At 36.3% G+C, this 19,906-nt stretch overlaps 2 protein-coding genes across 2 annotated transcripts in view; one reads left to right on the top strand and one right to left on the bottom strand.

Moving 5' to 3' along the window:
- Positions 1-19,906, bottom strand: part of IL1RAPL1 (interleukin 1 receptor accessory protein like 1) — a 1,275,105-nt gene that overhangs the window by 487,396 nt on the left and 767,803 nt on the right. The window lies entirely within an intron of this gene.
- LOC100052460 (oxysterol-binding protein-related protein 9) lies at positions 13,884-16,755 on the top strand. Its single transcript, XM_070258707.1, has one exon. The coding sequence runs from the start codon at positions 14,852-14,854 to the stop codon at positions 16,565-16,567; it is 1,716 nt and encodes a 571-aa protein (XP_070114808.1). The 5' UTR covers positions 13,884-14,851; the 3' UTR covers positions 16,568-16,755.

The raw sequence follows: 19,906 nt of genomic DNA, 5'->3' as shown, positions 1-19,906 counted from the left end.
TGTGCATCGCAGATGGAGAAACGGTGTAGAGAGAAACACTAGAGAAACAGACATTTGGACAGGAAAGTGGGAGGTGTGTAGCTCAGCAGTTTCAGTTTGAGGCCCTTTGTGAACCTCTCCGTTATTCAGATGACTTTGCATTAGTAAAATTTGCCTAACTGTGCTACTTAGGGTAAGGCTAGCAGTCATACAAGTAAACCCCATTACTTCAGTGCTTTAACTTAATCGATGCTCATTTCTCACTCGCAGAAGCATGAAATGATATTCTTTCTGGTCAGTGATCAGCTTTCCCCCATGATGTGATTTAGAGACCTGGGCTCCTTTCCTCCACCTGGGGCCTTGGCATTTTCTGCATCCAGGAATTGATAGGGGAAGAAAGAGAGAGAGAAAGAATATTCTTTTCTTCACTACTTTGACTCAGAAGACCCCCTCCTCTTTTCCCTCGCATTCATTGGTGAGAACTAGTCATATGGCTCTACCTAGAAGCAAGAGGGGCTGGGAAATATAATTTCTGACTGAGCAACTACTTCCCACCACAGCTCTATACTATGGAAAGAGGAGTCTGCTCTGCCATACCCACCTACTAAGGAACTATTTGGCAAAGTACAGAAACACATATGAAAACATATCTTAGACTCCAATTGAGGGTACACTTGATTTGTTTATATTGTTTCACCTGTATTGATAACTATGACTCCAACAGCTGCAGTGAAGTGGAAGACTTAACCACTACTAGAGGGGCATTGTTAAAATATTCTGTCATAGGGCTGGCCCGGTGGCGCGGTGGTTAAGTTTGCACGTTCCGCTTCTCAGCAGCCTGGGGTTCGCCGGTTTGGATCCTGGGTGCAGACAGGGAATCGCTTGGCAAAAGCCATGCTGTGGCAGGCATCCCACGTATAAAGTAGAGGAAGATGGGCACAGATGTTAGCTCAGGGCCAGTCTTCCTCAGCAAAAAGAGGAGGATTGGCAGTAGTTAGCTCAGAGTTAATCTTCCTCACACACACACACACACACACACAAAATTCTGTCATTATGCTATAGGACTCCTTTATAATCAGAAGAAAAGTAGCACAAATCAAAAACCAATTCTCAGAGTAAATTTGATTGGAATCAATGAAATTATTTGAATGAGAAGAAAAATATGCCATTACAGATGTTTGTAAATTAAGGAAAGAAACAAAAATCTTTTAAATGTTAAAAGGATTCCTATCGATTAGAAATGTAAGGTCTAAGTTGAACTTCTCTGAGTTAGAAAAATTCTTCTAATAATAAATTTACGTTTTGGATTTTAATTGTATTTTGCACAAAAAACAATCTCTCTGGTTCTTACTTTATCTCTCTGGAAAATCACCTTTTCTTAACATCTTTGTTATCCTTATAACATTTTGTCCTTTGTACACTTCACATTCTACTCTATACATTGTCCCTGGGTAATCCCACTCACTATTAAAGGTTCAAGTACCATCTGTGTCCAGATTAATTCCATATTCTTAACATATATCCAATTGTCTCCTGGACCCCTCCGACAGACATCCCATAGACATTCCAAACCCAACATTACCAAACCTTAACTGCCACTTTCTGGGTACCCAATCTGGCTGCCTATCCAAAATCTGTCGCCCCACTACCACTTTCTTGCTATCCTTTCTATCCTGATATTGTTCCCCCTACTCCAGGTTCTCATGTGTGTCATGTGATGGCTTAGACTATTCTGAGTCCCAGGGTTGAATCTTGGATGGTCTAAGCCAGTCATATTGCAGTGGTCTCATCACCCTTTCTAGTGATTATTTTATTAATGGTCAATTTGGACAACGGGATATGGGTGGAAATTTGCTCTGGGAGTTTCTAAGAAAGCTGTCCTTGCTTTTAGTTACAGAATATAATATCGGACAATCCTTTTGCTGTCTGTATACATTGGTGTCTTCACATGATCCCATCTCGGGAAGCCAACCTAAGAGGTCAAGTCACTTGCTGAGAATGGCAGAGAGGAAAGACAAAAGAAAAAAAATATGCCTGAGAGTGTCATTTTAGAGGATGAATTACCAACCTTGGGCCTGTCCTACCTCTGGAATTCTTGTTAGAAAACATAATATATGTCTTTGTTATTTAAGTCATCAGTTACTTGCAGTCAAAAAACAAACAAAAATCTTAACTAATACACTCCTCCTCAGTCTCATCTTGAAATCTCTCAAAATTCAAATCTTCCAAACAAAAACTCAGCCCCGACTCCAACACTCACGTGTAATTAATCATCTAATTCTTTTGTTCTACCTCCTACGTATGTTTCAAATCTAAAACCTCTTCTTCAAACTCATTGTCTTACCTTTGTTTTATCCCCTTGTCTGCCATCAAGACAGTGCTCCTCTAACTATCTGGAGTAAAGAACCACTTTACTATGATATTTCCAATTTATACTTTGCATAGCATCAGTGCAGAAAGGATCTATAACTTCTTAACCTCATCGAAAATAATAAATGCAGATCTTACAACTATAGAGCACATTCATTTATTATACATGTAATTATATAAGTAGCTTGTGCAAGTATACAATTGCTGTTTTGAGTGTAATTCTATTTCTTACAAAATGTTTATCAAATGATTTTGTTGAATGAAAAAAAAACATGAAAAGGCAGGTCAACACTATTGAGTTTATTTAATGCAAAGAGAAATTAGATTAACATAAAGTGATCTGATTATATACCCCAAATGGAAAACATCAACAAAACTATTTCATTAGATTGGTACTCAGATTTTTTGCTTTAATCTAATTTTAGCAATGTCATAACCAACCGGTGAATAGTAAATAGCTTACTACCTCTTTGCTGCCCTTATAATGTACTGTTATAATATTAATGGCTATTTTTCACATCTCTGCTACTTCATTCTGTTTCTTCATGTTTAGTGTTGACAATTGTTATTGACTTCATTACTCTAAAAGGGATATATCATTAACCAGCTCAATAATACCATAGCAACAAAATCTAAGTAGAAATACTCTGTTTTCAGGTTATATTCTTAATTAGGGACTCATAAAAGTTGATGCATGGAAGAAACATGGCACGCTCATGACATCCAGAAGCCATAATTTCCCTTAAAAAGTTTAAAATGTATGTATTTTTTTAAAAAGGACATATGGGGGCCAGCCCCATGTCTGAGTGGTTGAGTTCGTGTGCTCTGCTTCGGCGGCCCAGGGTTTTATTGGTTCAAATCCTGGGAGTGGACACGGCGCTGCTCATGGGGCCATGCTGAGGAGGCGTCCCACATGCTACAACTAGAAGGAACCACAACTAAAAATACAGAACTATGTACTGGGGGGGCTTTGGGGAGAAAAAGGAAAAATTAAAAAAATCTTAAAAAAAAGGATATATGTTTCAGTGTCTTTCTTTCATCTTTAATTTGACAGAGCAAGCCTCAACTTAAAAAGAAAAGGTTCAGGCTGTGCTTTGTGATCATTAACCAATGCACTGAAAACCAAAAATTTAAAACAAATATTAGAAATTACAAGATTTAGAAGGCAGAGGATAGAAACAGCAGCATCTATATTTGTGTTTAGAGCATGCTTCAAGGTTTAGTGAATAAAACAAAAGTGTTCTTCAAAAGATGGTAGGATGTAAACAGAACATAATTATCTAATGGAACACTAACAACAAGTGCTCATTAGAAGTTCCAAAATTTCTTTTGTTGACTCCTGAACATAGCAGCGACTACAGACAATATTTCTACATTTAAAATAATATCTCTTAAAAGTTAATTTGTATTTTTTTAATTTCCCTGGTAAACACATTGCATTGTATCATTTGGGACAAAGTCTGTGATATTCACAATGAATCTTTGATGCTGTTTATATTCCAAGAAGTCTTGGTTGATATGCTGGAGTGGAAGCCAACATTAAATCCAACAGATGATTAAGAAATATATAGTAAGATCTTCTAGTTAAGGCATAAGAGTAAACTACTTCTTTACATCTTACATAGAATTCATAAAATGTCTTTAATTTGCATATTCATGTTGAATCGTCCATTTACAATTCATTGGATTTTTTAAGTCCTCCAGATGGAACAACAGATGCTAAAATAATGACTAAAAGCTCTGGTCAAGCATTTTAAGAAATGAAAACATTAAATCCTTTTATAATGCAAAAGCCATATATTTTGACATGAATAAGACCAACTCCATTTCCATGCAGTTTTCTCAAAGGTAGTTTTTAAAATTCTTTTAAATACATACTACACAACATCCACATCAACTGCAAGTTAAGAGTTACCTCTTGATTTCATCATCGAGAAAGAGCCTTCAATATTGAAGGGAAAGACAAATGAAAACCCTGGAACATACGTAGCAGATTGTCTCATAGTGTAAAAATAATAAAAGCGCTTTCAAATAGTTAAAACCTTTTGAAAATAACATCTATCATTTAAAATCTTATTATGTAATTATTAAACTGTCATATCAAAACCTAATGTTTTGATTTTCTTAATTCCTTCCTGTTTTCTAAACCTTAAAATATCTTCGAAAATTATGAGTAATAAAAATTTAACACAATGAAAAATCACTAGATGCCCAGTGACTTTCCTCCAGCTTGTGTATGACTAAACCTACCTCAGGTGGGAATCGAACATATTTTAAAAACCTCCAAAGAGGACAGCTCCAGCAATCCTCCCAGCATTGAGTAATGAGTTTTTCAGGAGCCATTGTCAAATGCTAAACTCATAGAGCTATAAATTTAATCTCCTCATTTGACCAGGAAGGAAGATGAGATCTAGAGAGAGTAACCATACTGCCATGTACACAGGAGACAATTAAGAAAATTCTAAATCATTATGAAAACTATCGCTTGTTATGTTTTTAATACAGTAACTGCTGGCTGTTCTTCCTTCATCTGAATTCTTCCAATTCCTAACATCTTATTCTATCACATCACAGGGGTTTTTTTTAATCCAAATAATAGTAATATTCTCAGTCCATTTAATCTTTCCTATTTTCTCCACCTCTAATGTGTGCTTTTTTCCACATTTCTCCACAAGTTCTTACTGTTATTCTTAATTTGATGTCTGGGAAAGAAGAAAAATAAACCTGGGACTCCATTAAGAATGATACACAAAGTGAGTATGATAGAAAATAGGCTTGTGGTTTTAATTTTTTCCTTTGTCCTGTACACATTAAGCTGACCCAGAGTTCAGTTTATTAAGAAAAACCCCCATAATGAAGTAGTAGCACGATCATACTGCCTCTACAATGATTCAATTGTAGATTCTATGTATTATTGTTCATTTTGAAAAATAAGATAATAGAAATTTATTCAAACTAATATTGGGATGATATAATATCATTAAGTCCAGTAGGAATCTACTGCTTAAACAAATCAGCTTGGTTTTATTTATACCAAGCAATAAATGTTTTGCCACTAAGTAGCAAAAATAAAATTATGAATATAAGAACTGTACATAAAATAGGTTTGATAATTCTCTAAAAGAAAAAATATATATACACATATGTGTGTATGAAGATATAGGCATCATCACACTTAAAACATCTAATTAATCTACTGAAATATTAAGAAATTCATCTTGCCCAATGTAAGTTTTAAACAAGTTTTAGTGTTGACATTACATACTAAGTTTAGTCTTCATATTTTAAAGTGTTTGCATGGAGTGAAGTAATAACAATTTAGCATTGAGGTTACAGCCAGATATCTTTATTCATGGTGCTTGGGACTTAATTGCCACAAAATATGTTAGAATCTTTCCTCAAGATTCTAGATCCTATTACGTTATATTTTACGCTTAAAAGTTTTACTTTTACATGTGTAGTCATCTATCCTCACCAAAAATGCATCATGCCAAAGTTCATTTTTCATCTCTGATTTGATGAGGCTGAGAGGATGGAGAATCTTAGGCAATGGAGGTTTCTCTAGCTTGGCCTACTAAACCTTCCACACCAGAACTTCTGTACCGAAATAGGTGCAATGTTGAGTTCTCAGTCAATTTTGCTGATGTCAAAACTAAAAGCAGTTAATATAAAGTGCCAACATAATGGCTTGACTTTCATAAGGTTTATGGAAATATCAATGCGTGTCAAACTGGAGAGCCAACATGGAATAGGGATAGAATTCTCCTTTTAAAAAACCTTTGATATGATATTTAAAAATGCACACTGAACTGTCAAGAAGGGACATTTATTTTAAGATGGACTTTTTCATGGTAAACTATCCATGACATAAAATTTACTATTTTAACCATTTTTAAGTATACAATTTGGTGGCATTTAGTACCCTCACAATGTTGTGCAACCATCACCACTATCCGTTTCCATAACTTTTTTCATCATCCCAAGCTGAAACTCTATACCCATCAAACAATAACTCCCTATTCCCCCTAGCACAGCCCTTGTGACCTCTATTCTACTTTCTGTCTCCATGAGCTTGCTTATTCTAGGTACCTTATATATGTGGAATCATACTTAAATGGTTTTTGAAATGTGATTCAGAAAGAAAGAACCAGGTTGGTAAAAAAGAAGTGACGTTAATAAGTCAATAAGTTATATATATTTATATATGCATAAAAATATACATATATATAATCAGATCAAAACCAGAAATGCTTATATTCATTATTTACACCACTTATAGCCATTGGATTTCACTTGTTAATAGATTGCATAGAAATAAGATTTTTTGAGATTTCTCCACACATATGAATCATTACTTAGCGACCAGTGAGTATTAATCAATGATTTGTGTTGATGATAATCAGTGTCACTTGAAAGACTCGGTTAAGATTATAAATATTAACATTCCATTAATTAAAACAAACCAAGGTAAAGATTCACAGATCAGACCAAATCATGACAGTGGACACTTCCATTTGTACATTTATTTATAGCCTCCTTTCACATGCCTGAGCTAATTTACTCCTCACCATAGCACTGTGAGTGGGTATTCACAGTCCTAACATTAAGACAACACTTAATGAAGTCAGGTGATTTGGACAAGGTCTTTTAGCTCAGGCATGGTAGAGCCACCAATTAAACTACTCCTAACGCTCTGGGTTCTGTGTCTTTCCCTTGTATTTCTGAGACTGAGATCACATTCACATTCTAGAGCAGTGCTGTCCAATAGAAATATAAGGCGAGTCATAAATAAAATTGGAAATTTTCTAGTAGCCACATTTAAAAAAGTGAAAAGAAACAGGTAAAATTAATTTAGTAATATATTCTATTTAACTGAATATTATCACTTCAATATGTAATCAATATAAAAAAATTACAAATGAGATATTTTGCTTTACTTGGTCATACCAAGTCTTTAAAATCTAGTGCATACCTTATACTTGAAGCACATTTCAATGCAGTCTAGTCACATTTCAAGTGCTCAGTAAGCACATATTGCTAATGTCTACTGTATTGGGCAGCACAGTTCCAGACGTTTGCCCATTTCTCTAATTAACTAAACCAATCATTCTATCAGAGTATTTATTGGACAGCTCTTCAATTCTCACAATTGAGTTTGTTGGAATGAGCGTAGGAGAATCAGAAGAAGTAGAGTGCAAATAAAAGAATGGAACTTCATTAGAAATGACGATGATGGTGAGGATTTGTATTTAAAATTATAAATTAATGTCCACAATGTTCTTTGATTTTCCTCCTTGGTAAGACATAGATAATAATGCCTATAAATCATTTTGCACAGTGCCTGCCATATAGTTGGCAGCCAAACAAAAAGTAGCTGTTTCTCTAACAATGAGGTAGGTATGAGTTTGGTCAGTGGTCTGCAAGCCTAGAAGAAATACAGCTCTAACGCCTGGGTCAGACAAGAAGGATGACTGGTGACTTCTAAGAGGCAAGCAGCCCACGGGATTGCATCGGTAGGGTTATCATAATGAAAACATTCTAAGTACGCTTGAAATCCAACTCTGTCAAAAGCAGCAGAAAACTAAAGGCTAGCTCTTGCTGATGAATTATGTCAGGCAACAAGGTAACACCGAACAGGCCAGAAGATTCAATCAAATCAAAAGGCATGTAAGTTTGGGATAGGGTGTACTGCTGACCAAGTGCTCTTCTTAATATGTATACTCTCATACAGCATCAAAAACAGCAGCGTTCTTTTAGATTTTTAAATATCACTCATCATTTTTTTTTAAAGATTGGCACCTGAGCTAAGATCTGTTGCCAATCTTCTTTTTTTCCTCTTCTTCTCCTCAAAGCCCCCCAGTACATAGCTGTATATTCTAGTTGGAGGTCCTTCTGGCTCTGCTATGTGAGATGCTGCCTCAAAATGGCTTGATGAGTGGCACCATGTCTTTGCCCAGGATCCGAACTGGTGAAATCCTGGGCTGCCGAACCAGAGAACGTGAACTTAACCACCTGGCCACGGGGCTGGCCCCTCACTCATCATTTTAAGCATGGCTAATTTATAGCCTTTATTTATGGATTCTAGTACCTGACATTCTCAGAGGTGTAATATACAATTTTTTGTTTTGTTTTGTTTTAGCTGAGGGAGATTCGTCCTGAGCTAACATCTCTTGCCAATCTTCCTGTTTTTGCTGAGGAAGATTATTAGCCCTTAGTTAACATCTGTCACCAATCTTCCTCTTTTTGTATGTGAGCCACTGTGACAGCATGGCCACCGACAGAAGAGTGCTGTAGGTCCACGCCTGGGAGCCAAACCTGGGCCAAAAAAGCGGAGTGTGCTGAACTTTACCACTAGGCCACCAGGTCTGGCCCACTTTTGTTTTTCTTTAAATGCTATCTTGACCCATGCCTAGTTGAGGCCCTGGCTGGAGGCCAGACAGTTCCCCTTCTCAAGCAGCCAATTAATGCACCCCTAACACTTCCCTTATTGGGCTCTCACAGTCAGGGGCCACTATGCCCAGACCTAACTGCCCTGGAAGCCAGGCACCAGGGACAGCTCCTATGCCCTTCAGCACTTGAAATTATTCAAATTAGCGAATCAGCAGGTCCTCAAAACCTAGCTATCACCACTCCACTTGTCATACCTAAGCTGCTCCCTACAACTCCAGCTTGCTGTTACCCTGTCCCTGTGTACAATCCTGTGTGCCCCTGCCTGGCAGCCTTCTCTCAGGTTGATCTGTAAATAACAAAGATCGCAGTGTCATTGTTGTCTGCTATCAAAAGACTCTTTAAATCTTATAAAACAAGGGTCCTAGTCTACTTTGCATTTTGTCCTCAGTCACGTTTCTGTGGCCCATCATGTCCTTTTTTGTCTTGCAATCTTCAGCGGGATTTCATACATGGAAATCTTGTGCAGTCTGTATTGAGGTTATGTCCCTCTAGAAGTTTTGTTTTATACTGCTCCTGGATATTACCATCCTGGCACCGTTTTTATGCTAATTTTTTGACTTAAGGGCTTTCAGCCCACACAGGTGATGTAAATTCAAACACCCAAACCCACAAGGCTATGGATTAATAGGGTACTTTTTTGTTTGTTTTAACATGAACGAAGAGCTCATACTAGGGTAGGCCAACTGGTTTATCTTCTATGGTAGCCCTTTTAGAATCCTTGGTTTATATGGGAGCTTCAACTCCAATTTTCTACTCTTTGAGGGTCCAAATCCTAGTCTCATCTCCTCATGTAACTAATAAAATTCAAATCCCTTGGTTGCTGATAATGACAATCCCAACACTTCTCTGTCCCCCATCCCACCCCATGGTGGCCTTAGAGTCAGGTTCTTTTAACTGCTCTAGTTTGCAGTTCTTTCTTTCCTTTTGGCACCCAAGATTTTCTTTTCAACTTTCTTGCAGGCTTAGCTAATCATTTAAAAGGCCCACCTATTCTATTTTATCCAGCATTTCTTGGTGTTTCAAAGCAGGGTATGGGGACAACTAATCAACCACATTTTCAAAAATAGATATCCATTGTTTTTTAAATTCAAAGGATCATATGAAGTGGGCAATGAAAAAAATGGATTATCTTCAAGTGCAATTTATAAAATCTAGAAGATTACCAGATACTCAGCAAACACTTGAAAAGTTTTAAAGGGTGAGTACATTGAGGTTATGTAGATTAGATGAGTCATTATAAATAAAAACTCAGATTGCGGCACATGTAAATAGTATTAACTATTCTCATTGCTAATACTTATCGTTTCTTATATTGATGGAAATCATCCAAACGAACATGCCTCCTTTTCCCCATGGCCAGAAATGGCACATCCCAACCTTGCTATTGATATATTCTAAAATGTGTACATTTTCTGCTTAAGAGTAAAAACATCATGCTTTTTAATCAAAGTTATCACACCTTGACATTAAATGTTTGCTTGATTAATACATTTTGGACAACTCATCCAATATATTGAGAGATTAAATAATAAATTAAGGTAATTAGTGTCAGGAGAGTCATCATTAGAAATTACTTATAAGAGAGGTCTTTTGCTTTAGGGAACTCCAAATCAAGATTAGACGGCCAAAATGATTAAATTCAGTTTCCCTATATTGATCTGTTTTAATCTCTTTTAATTCAAAAGGGTAAATTAATCCAAATGATCTTTGAGTTGCAAAATATGACAGAGGTTTACTTATAAAAACAGCTAAGACTGTAATATGCTCCATTTTATCAAAAATAATATATGTGATGGCTGTTATGGGCATTAGTCCTACACATTACTAAACATACAAAGTAAAGTCTGGAAAGATATGTGCCTATTATCAATTTCATCAATTCTTGTTAGGTTACAGTCAGTAAAGCGCACTTGAGTCTATGAAATATGTCAACAAAAATAATGTTTTAAAGGAGGAGATAAAAGGCACCATTTTTTAAAGAAATAGACAAAAAAATAAAAGTAATCACTCCACCCCCAGGACAGACCACAAATAGACCATTTAATTAGATCAGTGGCAGAAGAATTAAAGGTCTCATAGTAAAATGTGTTTCAGTTGAACTTAAAAGATAAATCTTTCCTAGTGATCAGCAGAGCTAATATGAAAAGTACAATGTCTTGCTATTAATTATCCAGTGGAGTAAATCATAAACTGAAGTTCAGGAAATTAAATTTTATTCCTAAATTTGTCGCCATGATGCTTTGTGACCTTGATAAAGCCACTTAACCTTTCTTTGCCTCAGCTTCCTCATCCATGAAAAGAGGAGGAAGATGTACCTTTTGAGAGCATAAATTCAGCCTGTGGTTGATTGGAAAGTAGTTTAAATGTATTGCTACATTAACTCTGTTAAAAGTGTTATACCAAGTATAAAAATGCTACTAAATCCATCACATCCTGGTAGTAATCACCTCATTCTTTTTGCTTTTTTCAAGTCAGTTGTCCTTTTCTCACTTCCTCACTGTTTTTGCTGACTCTTGCATTTTATTGGGAAAATGTTTTCCTAATGTAACATTTTCACAGTCCATTTTCTTACCATTATTTCACTCTATGATCTAGCCCTAGAAATTAAATGTCTTTTCAGCTAGTCTGACTCATTTTAAAACATTATGATGGAAATATGGTTCTTAATTTGTTTTTAGTCTTTCTTTTTAAAATTATAGAAAAATGTTTTATCCAGAAAAAAAATAAGCATTAAACAGATGAAAGTGAATAGTGTATAATTTAATCAGTTCTTCTGGAAATAATCCATATAGTGTTTTTTTCTTAGACCTAACAAATGCAAACATATGTACCATAACTAATATCTGTATTATTTTGTCTACTTTATACTGTAAGAAGAGCCATGCTGGTCTAATTTATTTTGGAATTACTGTTTTTTTAATGGATTCCCTCTGTGCATGACATTTTCTCTATACTCACATTCCCATGAATAATACAGCTGAGGGTTAGGGTTAAAGTTATAGTCTGAGTGTGACTTAGAGTTAAGTGTAATAAATCCTAGGCTATGGCAATTTACATCAATACAAACTTAATATTTTCACATTTTTTAGCAATATTGAAGTACAGAAAATTGTTATATGACCCACAAAAGAATTTTATGAATAGCAAACCACATTTTATAATCTTTAAGAAATCATAATGTTTGGAAGTAGTAGACATCTGCTGTTTATGTTCCCTAGAATAGTCTTCACCTCCTTTTGGCATCTCAGATTGCTTTTGGAGTTCTACTTCCCTCCTCCTCTCAGTCCATTTGGTTGGAGTAGGCCTATGATCCAAAGAAGCCTAAACAATATCTAGTAAATCTGAAAATATACATACTCTGAATAAGCAAATCCACTCCAAGGTAAAAAATCTTACATATACGCCTACTTATATGAAAAATGTGCGTTTGTGTATGTATGTATGTGCATACAGAATATTAATGGCAATACTACTTACATTAGTAAAAAATCAAAACTCCAATTATCTATCAACAAACTGTGAAATATTCATATAATGGAATACTATAGTGTCAAAGTAATGAATAAGTTGCAGATAAATGGAATAACATGGACGCATTTTAAACACAAAACTTGGAGTTGAAAAGGCAGCCACAATACAATACACAAGATGTGGGTCCAAATTTATAAGTTTCAAAAACAGGCAAAATTTTAGCTATATTGCTTAGGCATGTACTACTAGCTAATATAACTTACAAAGAACAAGAAAACAAATACCATAAAAGTCACAATGTCAGTAACATAATTAGCAGTGGGGAAAAAGAGGTTTATATTCAGAAGGACATGCCCGAGAGTTCTGTAGTGCCTGTAAAGTTTTGTTTCTTCACCTAGATGGGTTCATTTGATAATATGTTAAGTAGCTGCATGTTTATATTTTATATACTTTGTTATATTTCACTATTAAATGAAAAGAAACAATAGAAGAAATATAGGCTGGATTCTGGAATTCTTAGTAGGATAAAAAATCATACTTAAAGAGAGGTGAATGATACATTTCTGGGAAAAAAAATAGAAGTGTGTAATAGAATGTTACACAGCTTTATACAGGACCTTCTGCATATAACACTTTAAACAATGATTTCAATTAAAACAGCAATATCTTCCAGTAAAAATCTATCGACACTTGTCCAGAAAGAAAAGCTAATATGGTAGAATACAAAATATGGTAGAATAAATCTTGAGAGACTGGAAGACATGTTAAAAATTAATATGAAGCAATCTTAATAGGGAAATTCAGCCCTATATTTGTATTTAAAAGTTCAACCACAGCTAGGCACTTGTCTCAACAATTAATATAAGGAAGATGATGTTATTTGACTTAAAGCTCAATACAAAGCAGCAATATAATGTAGGAAATAAAAGGTTGATGTAATACCCAGTAATGTTAATGAAAGTAGAGTATGGGATCTGAACTGAGGGAGTTATTCCTCCACTATATATTTTTGGCTTTCAGATGAAAAAGGTATCATTTTGTCCATTTGTAAACACAATTTAAGAGCAAGTGATTTAAAGTGGAATATATCCATGATACTGAATTAATATCATTCAAGAATGCAGATTTGTTGAGTGGCTACTATGGGTCAGACATGCTAGATTTTCATTGGTTTTGAGAACCCCAAACTGAAAATGACGTTGTTTCTTTCGTTTTCAGCTTCCACACATAAATAACCTGGAAATTGTCACTCTCATTGCTACAAGAAAAAGCTGAAAAAAATGAAAACCAAAAACTTTTCTTGGACCTCTAAGAGAACTGAGATTTCAGGGCAAAAAGCCACCACCAAATTTGGAAAGATAGGTGAATCCACAAAGTCACCACTGAGATCTGCTTACTTGGAGCAGGAGCCACTGGAGCCAGAAACTCCAATCATCATAATCAGATTCAAATATGACACAGATATTGGAACTATCAGACAGGGAATTTAAAATAACTATGTTTAATATGTTAAATGCTCTAATGGAAAAAACAGATAATATGCAAGTACAGATGGGTGACTAAGCAAAGAAATGGAAGTTCTCAATAAGAATCAAAATGAAATGCTAGGAATTAAAACACTATAACAGAAATGACGAATGTCTTTGATGGGCCCATCAGTATACTGGACATAGTCAAGGAATGAATTAGTTAGATTGAAGATAGATCAACAGAAACTTCACAAACCAAAATGCACAGCGAAAACAGAAAAAAAAAATGGAACAGAACATCCAAGAACTGTGGGCTAATTTCAAAAGGGATAATATATGTATAATTAGAATACTAGAAGGAGAAGAAAGAGAGAATAGACCAGAAGAAATATTTGAAGTAATAACAGCCATAGAATTTCCAAATTAATGACAGACACCAAAAAAGAAACCCATGAAGCTCAGAAACACCAAGCAGGATAAATAACAAAATCACTCCGCTTAGACAGATCATATTCAAACTGCAGAAAAACATGGACAAGTAGAAAATCTTGGAAGAACACAGGAAAAAATGTCATATCTATAGAGGAACAAGGGTAAGGATCTGAGTGAACTTCTTGTCAAAAAACATGCAAGTAGAGGCGGCCCGGGGGCTGAACCTGGCTGGACCGACTGCGCCGCAGCCCGCGAGTCCAACCGAGGGGGGTGAAAAGGGGTGCTCGGAAGCGGTCCCACGCTCCCTCCCCTGGAGGCACAGAGGGCGGGGGCCTTGGCGAATGGCTTTCTTGCTGGCCACTTGCGGAGTGAGTAGACCCCGAGGGTCTGGGAGAGGGGCCGGCCCCCACCTCTGAGCCCCCGGGGTCCCTGCTGCCGGCCGCGGGCCAGGCCGTGGGCGCGCCTGTCGCTCTCTCCCCGCCTGCTTCCCGCCGCCCTGTGGGGGTTTGGATTCAGGATTTGTTCCTAGTGTTCAAGACTTTGATAAGAAACTTACAGAGGCTGATGCTTACCTACAAATCTTGATAGAACAATTAAAGCTTTTTGATGACAAACTTCAAAACTGCAAAGATGATGAACAGAGAAAGAAAATTGAAACTCTCAAAGAGACAACAAATAGCATGGTAGAATCAATCAAACACTGCATTGTGTTGCTCCAGATTGCTAAAGACCAGTGTAATGCGGAGAAGCACGCAGATGGAATTATAAGTACTATTAATCCTGTAGATGCAATATATCAACCTAGTCCCTTGGAACCTGTGATTAACACAATGCCTTCCCAGACTGCCTTACCTCCAGAACCTGCTCAGTTGTGCAAGTCAGAGCAGCGTCCATCTTCTCTACCAGTTGGACCTGTATTAGCTACCTTGGGACATCATCAGACTCCGACACCAAATAGTACAGGCAGTGGGCACTCACCACCTAGTAGCAGTCTTACTTCTCCAAGCCATGTCAACTTGTCTCCAAATACAGTCCCAGAGTTCTCTTATTCCAGCAGTGAAGATGAATTCTATGATGCTGATGAATTCCATCAAAGTGGCTCATCCCCAAAGCGCTTAATAGATTCCTCTGGATCTGCCTCAGTCTTAACTCACAGCAGCTCAGGGAATAGTCTAAAGCGCCCAGATACCACAGAATCACTTAATTCTTCCATGTCCAATGGAACAAGTGATGCCGACCTTTTCGATTCACACGATGATAGAGATGATGAAGGGGAGGCAGGATCAGTGGAAGAGCACAAGAGCATTATCATGCATCTCTTGTCGCAGGTTAGGCTTGGAATGGATCTTACTAAGGTAGTTCTTCCAACATTTATTCTTGAAAGAAGATCTCTTTTAGAAATGTATGCAGACTTTTTTGCACATCCGGACCTGTTTGTGAGCATTAGTGACCAGAAGGATGCCAGAGACCGAATGGTTCAAGTTGTGAAATGGTACCTCTCAGCCTTTCATGCAGGAAGGAAAGGATCAGTTGCCAAAAAGCCATACAACCCCATTTTGGGCGAGATCTTTCAGTGTCACTGGACATTACCAAATGATACTGAAGAGAATGTGGAGCTGGTTGCAGAAGGACCGGTGCCCTGGGTTTCCAAAAACAGTGTAACCTTCGTGGCTGAACAGGTCTCCCATCATCCACCTATTTCAGCCTTTTACGCTGAGTGTTTTAACAAGAAGATACAATTCAATGCTCATATCTGTACCAAATCAAAATTCCTTGGGATGTCAATAGGGGTGCACAACATAGGGCAGGGCTGTGTCTCGTGTCTAGACCATGACGAACATTACATTCTCACATTCCCCAATGGTTATGGAAGGTCTATCCTCACCGTGCCGTGGGTGGAACTAGGCGGAGAGTGCAATATCAATTGTTCCAAAACTGGCTATAGTGCAAATATCGTCTTCCACACTAAACCTTTCTATGGGGGCAAGAAGCACAGGATAACTGCTGAGATCTTTTCTCCAAATGACAAGAAGTCTTTTTGCTCAATTGAAGGGGAATGGAATGGTGTAATGTATGCAAAATATGCAACTGGGGAAAATGCAGTTTTTATAGATACCAAGAAGTTGCCTATAATCAAGAAGAAAGTGAGGAAGTTGGAAGATCAGAATGAGTATGAATCCCGCTGCCTCTGGAAGGATGTTACTTTCAACTTAAAAATCAGAGACATTGATGCAGCAACTGAAGCCAAGCATAGACTTGAAGAAAGACAGAGAGCAGAGGCCCGAGAAAGGAGGGAGAAGGAAATTCAATGGGAGACAAGGTTATTTCATGAAGATGGAGAATGTTGGGTTTATGATGAGCCGTTACTGAAACGCCTTGGTGCTGCCAAGCATTAGATTGGGAAATGCACAGTTTGCACCTGATGACCAGGGCAGGAGGCATAATTAAGCAACAATCTTCCTTTGGGAGAACTCACTCACTCCCTTCTTATTGCAGTGGTTCCTATCTCAGGGATACTGGACTTTCTGATGCAGATGAACAATTAAAGCAAGAAAAGCTTCAAAAAAAAAAACAAACAAACAAAAAAAAACATGCAAGTAAGAAGAGAGTGGAGTGGAATATTTAAAGTGGTGAAAAGAACCGCTAACCTAGAATTCAACATTCAGCAAAATTATCCTTTAAAAGGGTAAGAGAGAAATAGAGGCATTCTCTAACAAAAACTGAGGGAATTCATCACCAGACTTTCACTGCAAGAAATGTTAAACTAAGTTATTCGGCAGAAGGAGAACATATAGGTCAGAAACATGGATTTACATGACAGAAATAAGAGTGTCAGAAAAGGAGTAAATGAAGGTAAAACAAAATCTTATTTATTTTATTATAAATTGATCTAAAAGATAACTGTTTAAAGTACTACTAATAATTTATTGGATGACTATAACATATGGATAAGTGAAATGAATGATGGCAATGTCATAAGGGATGAGAGGGAGGAACTGGGAATACTCTGCAATAAGGTACCACCTGCATTACACACAAAGTGGTATAGTGTTTTTTGAAAGTGGTCTGAGATTAGTCAGAACTAAGAATTGGAATATCCAGTGCATCCACTAAAAAATTTTTTAAAGTAAAATTGATAATAAGAACGTAGACATAAAGTGGAACCATATAAAATGTTCAATTAAAACCAGAAACAGCAGAATAGAGAGGGGGAAAGAAACAAAGAAAATGTTCAATGAATTGAAAACACTGATAAACAGAATATACATTAATCCAATAATTTAAGAATCATGTTACATGCAAATGGTCTAAATACACCAGTTAAAACACAGAGAATGTTAGAGTGGAAAAAATATCAAGATCCAACCACGTGTCGTCTATGAGAAACCCACTTTAAATATAAAGAATCAAATAGGTTAACAGTGAAGCGATGAAGAAAGAGATGCCATGCTAACACTAATCAAAAGAGAGCTAGGTATATTAATTTCAGACAAAGCTAACCTCAGAACTGGGAAAATAATCACAAACAAAGAGGGACATTATATAATGACAGGATCAAGTCTCCAAGAAGACATAACAACCTTAAACACATAAGCACCTAACAATAGAACATCAAAATTGTGAGGAAAAACTTACAGAATTGAATAGACAAATCCACTACATAGTTGGAAATTTCAACACTCTACTTTCAGTAATTGAAAGACCAAGCAAGCAGAAAATCAGTAAGGGTATAGTTGACTTGAACAACACTAAGTAAACTTGACTTAATCGGCATTTACAGAATACTCCATCCAACAATAGCAAAATACGCATTCTTCTCAAGCCCTCCTGGGACATTCACCAAGAAAGATCACATTCTAGGTCATAAAATATACCTTAACAAATTTTTAAAAATATAAATCACACAAAGTATGTGCTCAGATTACAATGGAAATAAACCAGAAATCCGTAAAAGAAAAACAGTTGTGGAAATTGACACATTTCTAAATAACATATGGATCAAAGATTTCTCAAGAGAAATTAAAAAATATTTTGATGCAAATTATCAAAATTTGTGGGATACAGCAAAAGCAGTGCTTAGAAGAAATGTATAGAATTAAATTTGTATATTAGAAAAGAAGAAAACTCTAAAATAAAACAAACTTCTTCTCTGTGAAAGTCATTGTTAATAAAATCCAAAGACAAGCTACAGATTGGGAGAAAATATTTGCAAAACACTTATCTGATAAAGGACTTGTATCAAAAGTATACAAAGAATTCTTAAAACTGAGCAAGAAAAAAGCAAACATCCCAATTAAAAAGTGGGTAAAATACCTAAACAGACACTAGATCAAAGAAGATACACAAGAGGCACAGAGGCATATAAAAATATGCTCAAAATAATTTATCATTAGGGAATTGGCAATTAAACCAACAGACCGATTGGAACAGTAAAATCCAAACAACAGAGTTCAGATTGGTAGAAAGATGCAGAACAACTGGAATTCTTCATTCATTGCTGATGGAAATACAAAATAATACAGCTATTTTAGAAAACAGTTTGGCAGCTTCTTACAAAGCTAAATATAATCTTACCATACACTCTAGGAATTGCATTCCAAGGTATTTACTCAACTGATTTGAAAACTTATATCCACACAAAAACTTGCACAAGAATGTATATAGTAGCTTTATTCATAATCTCCAAAAACTGGAAGCATCCATCATGCACCATTCACTAGACAAATGGACAAACTATGGTACAGCCATATAATGGAAAATTATAAAGTGATAAAAAGAAATGAGCTGTCACGTATGAACCTTGAAGACATTATAGTAAGTGAAATAAGTCATACGAAAAGGGACAAATATTGTATAATTCTACCTATATGAAGTAGCTAGAATGGTCAAATTCATAGTTACAGAAAATAGAGTGGTGGTTGCCAGGGGTTGGTGGGAGGAGGGAATGTAGAGTTACCGTTTAATGGGTGCAGAGTTTCAGTTTGGAAAGATGAAAAAGTTCTAGAGATGGATGGGGTGATGGTTGCACAGAAATGTGAATGTACTTAATGTCATTGAAATGTACACCTAAAATGGTTAAAATGGTAAATTTTGAAAACCAAAAAGATTCTTTGAGCCCAACATCTAGAAATCTTCTCAATTGGCTGCCCTCACAACTCAGAAACTAGATTTGTAGTCTGCTCCTATCATTAACCTTTGTTCTTTGTGTGTGTTTCCAAAGAAATTCCTTTTATTAAATATCTGATTGCTCATACCATATAGGACGAACTTTGGGAACTCACTTGCAACACTGCCTCCTGAAATGAGACATAACTCTAACTGAACTAACTTATTCTTAGGACTAAGGCTGGTTCATTGAGATAGAGAGCAATCTACCAAGTCAGCTTCTGGACTGTGAGTCTTGGGGAAGTTTCAAAGGTGGGAATAAAGGGTAACAGAATTTGCCTCCTCAAAATATGCCTCTTTGGTTTAAGGATTATTTTGAGGAACTACAGACACAGAAGCAGCTCTGAAAACAAAGTAGGAGTTACCCTTTTGTAAGGGAAATTTACATTTATAAATGAAATCTCCATTTGTAAAAGTGTCTCCCTCTCTCTACCAGGAAGAGAAGGATGACTCTGAGTGCCTGTCAACAGATGAATGGATAAAGAAGATGTGGTCTATATATATACAATGGAATATTACTTAGCCATACATAAGACAAAATCATGTCATTTGTGACAGCATAATACCTT

This window comes from Equus caballus, chromosome X, assembly GCF_041296265.1.
Source record: "Equus caballus isolate H_3958 breed thoroughbred chromosome X, TB-T2T, whole genome shotgun sequence".
Classification (NCBI taxonomy): domain Eukaryota; kingdom Metazoa; phylum Chordata; class Mammalia; order Perissodactyla; family Equidae; genus Equus; species Equus caballus.
This window is presented reverse-complemented; position numbering and strand designations above follow the sequence as displayed.

Excerpts from the sequence above, each read along its gene's own strand:
- LOC100052460 (XM_070258707.1), top strand. The coding sequence starts at position 14,852 with ATGGTAGAATCAATCAAACACTGCATTGTGTTGCTCCAGATTGCTAAA.